Source organism: Egretta garzetta, unplaced genomic scaffold, assembly GCF_000687185.1.
Source record: "Egretta garzetta isolate BGI_Z169 unplaced genomic scaffold, ASM68718v1 scaffold220, whole genome shotgun sequence".
In the NCBI taxonomy this organism is placed as follows: Eukaryota; Metazoa; Chordata; class Aves; order Pelecaniformes; family Ardeidae; genus Egretta; species Egretta garzetta.
Window position 1 is genome coordinate 4515977 of NW_009258414.1, and position 2043 is coordinate 4518019.

Sequence of the window (2043 nt, forward strand, 5' to 3'; positions counted from 1 at the left end):
GCAAGGTAAGAACTACATACATTAACCTCTCTGCCCTTCTTAGGCTTGTGGTTATACAAGGGTATGTCATCATGCGGCCCTAACACTGTTCAATATTAACACGAATCAGATGGACATATATAACACTAGGGTACACGGAGAGCAGACAGACGTATATGGGTGGGGGTTCGGTTTTTTGATAGCTAACCAAACGTGTCCAGTGGGATGCAGTTTTCTGAAATAGATTTTTATGTCTTTGTCACTATTTAGTACCCACACCGCCACAACTACTTCAGGTTGTAAGCAATGTAAAAGAGCTAAAATAAGGCAGCACTTTATTTTTATTAAATTGTTACTAAGTATTGATATCAGTTAATATTAGCTATCTAGTTGATCAAGCAATATATTTGTCTATATAGTCTGTGTTCTGCCAGTCATCAACAAGGGCGTCAGATCGGTTGCTGAGCAGTAAAACTACCCAAATCAAAGGAAGTAAAGACATTTTCAGCTTCCCACATAATAACCCAACAGCTTTAGAGTAAGTTCCTTTCTTGTTCTAAACGCTCTACTTAAGTAAACTCAAATGAAAGTAATCCTTTATTTAGCAATCACACACTCTTACGCACCACGTTTACATGTCATTTTTTTGTTCCTTAATTGCAGTTCTCCTGTCATTTGCTAAAAAGGGTAAAATATGAAAGAATATGAAATACCTGCTCTTACAAGGCCATTGGCACTGCTATCCCTGCATTTGTGCATATCTTGGACTTCTGCCCGCCCAGACATTATGCCCATTTGCAAATTAACTCTTTTTCATTCTGGAATAGCTCATCAGTATAGAGATGAGCATCACAGGACAGAAGCTTCCGGGCTAAGTTCTACTGCTCAAATCTAGCAGTCAGGCAAGAGGGAGACAAAAACCCAATGCAAAATATTGTTGCACTTGGCACTGTCATGTTGGTGGCAATAAGAACACATCTTTCATGTTCTAAGACAACTGTTAGCCAAAGTGTATGAGCACTTTGAATGCTGGTGGAGAGGTGATGAAGACATGCATGTTTCACCATACTGTTACACAGACAGACATACATAAACAGCTTTACACAAAGTGAAGATATGATGCGCTAGAATGCACTCAGCAGCATAGATTAACATTTCAAGACAGGTATCTGCAGGGCACCACTACTGTGGTACACAGCTTCCTATTTCTAATGGGTTGATGAGGACTGGCAACATTTGTGGGAAGACAGTAACAGACAATAAAATAGAAGAATGGAAGAAACTCACCTTAAGGAGTTCATAATGTTGAATACCATTCACGCCAATGTCTGGATCGATGGCAGATGGGACAGAATAGCGAGAATTAATTGCTGTGTTTTCAGGGATAGAGATGTTAATAACTGTTGAGGGGAAGAGGGGGGCATTGTCATTTATATCCTCTATTAGGAATCTGATCTTGACCAGTCTGAAAACTTCATCAGGCAAAACAGCAACCTCCACCTCATAAAAGCAGCGATTCTCACTAAAGATGCCAGAGCACAGCTTCTCTCTGTCTATGCGGTTTGCAGTTGTGAATATCTCACCAGTGTTCTCCTCCACCCGTACTAAAGGTACATCCCCAGTCTTATACACAAGCTTGAACTGTAGTGGTGAGGAAAGGGGCACATCTGGGTCCAGCGTTAGGTTAAGATCCTTGAGCAAATTGCCAATGAGGACATTTTCAGGCAGTTCTTCCCGCACGGTATAATTCTTCTCCTGGGCGCCAGATTGAAATACAATACAGGCTAATAAGACTGCCAAGAGGTAGGTTCCAGACAGCAAGTCCATCTCCAGAATGACTAATGAGTATTCGTGTAGAACGCCAAGAGTAGCTGGAGAAAGGAAAAGAAAGAAAGAAAAATTCTTAAAAACGTACAGAATATTGTGTTCTTAAAACAATGGAGACATGAAAGGAGTACCTTTCCGATAGCAAATAACCTGAACGGTTTGAAAACCCTATTTGTAAGTAAAGTAATATTTGACTCAACAATTCTTCACTGTATAAAATTTCTTGCATGAATTTTT

At 40.0% G+C, this 2043-nt stretch overlaps 1 protein-coding gene across 1 annotated transcript in view; it reads right to left on the reverse strand.

Annotated features, from left to right (window-relative positions):
- Positions 1–1806, reverse strand: part of PCDH11X (protocadherin 11 X-linked) — a 452326-nt gene extending 450520 nt beyond the window's left edge. The window contains exon 1 of the mRNA XM_035898661.1: positions 1267–1806. Coding sequence (XP_035754554.1) covers positions 1267–1806 — 540 coding nt within the window. The remainder of the gene's footprint in view (positions 1–1266) is intronic.
- Between the last annotated feature and the right edge of the window lie 237 nt (positions 1807–2043).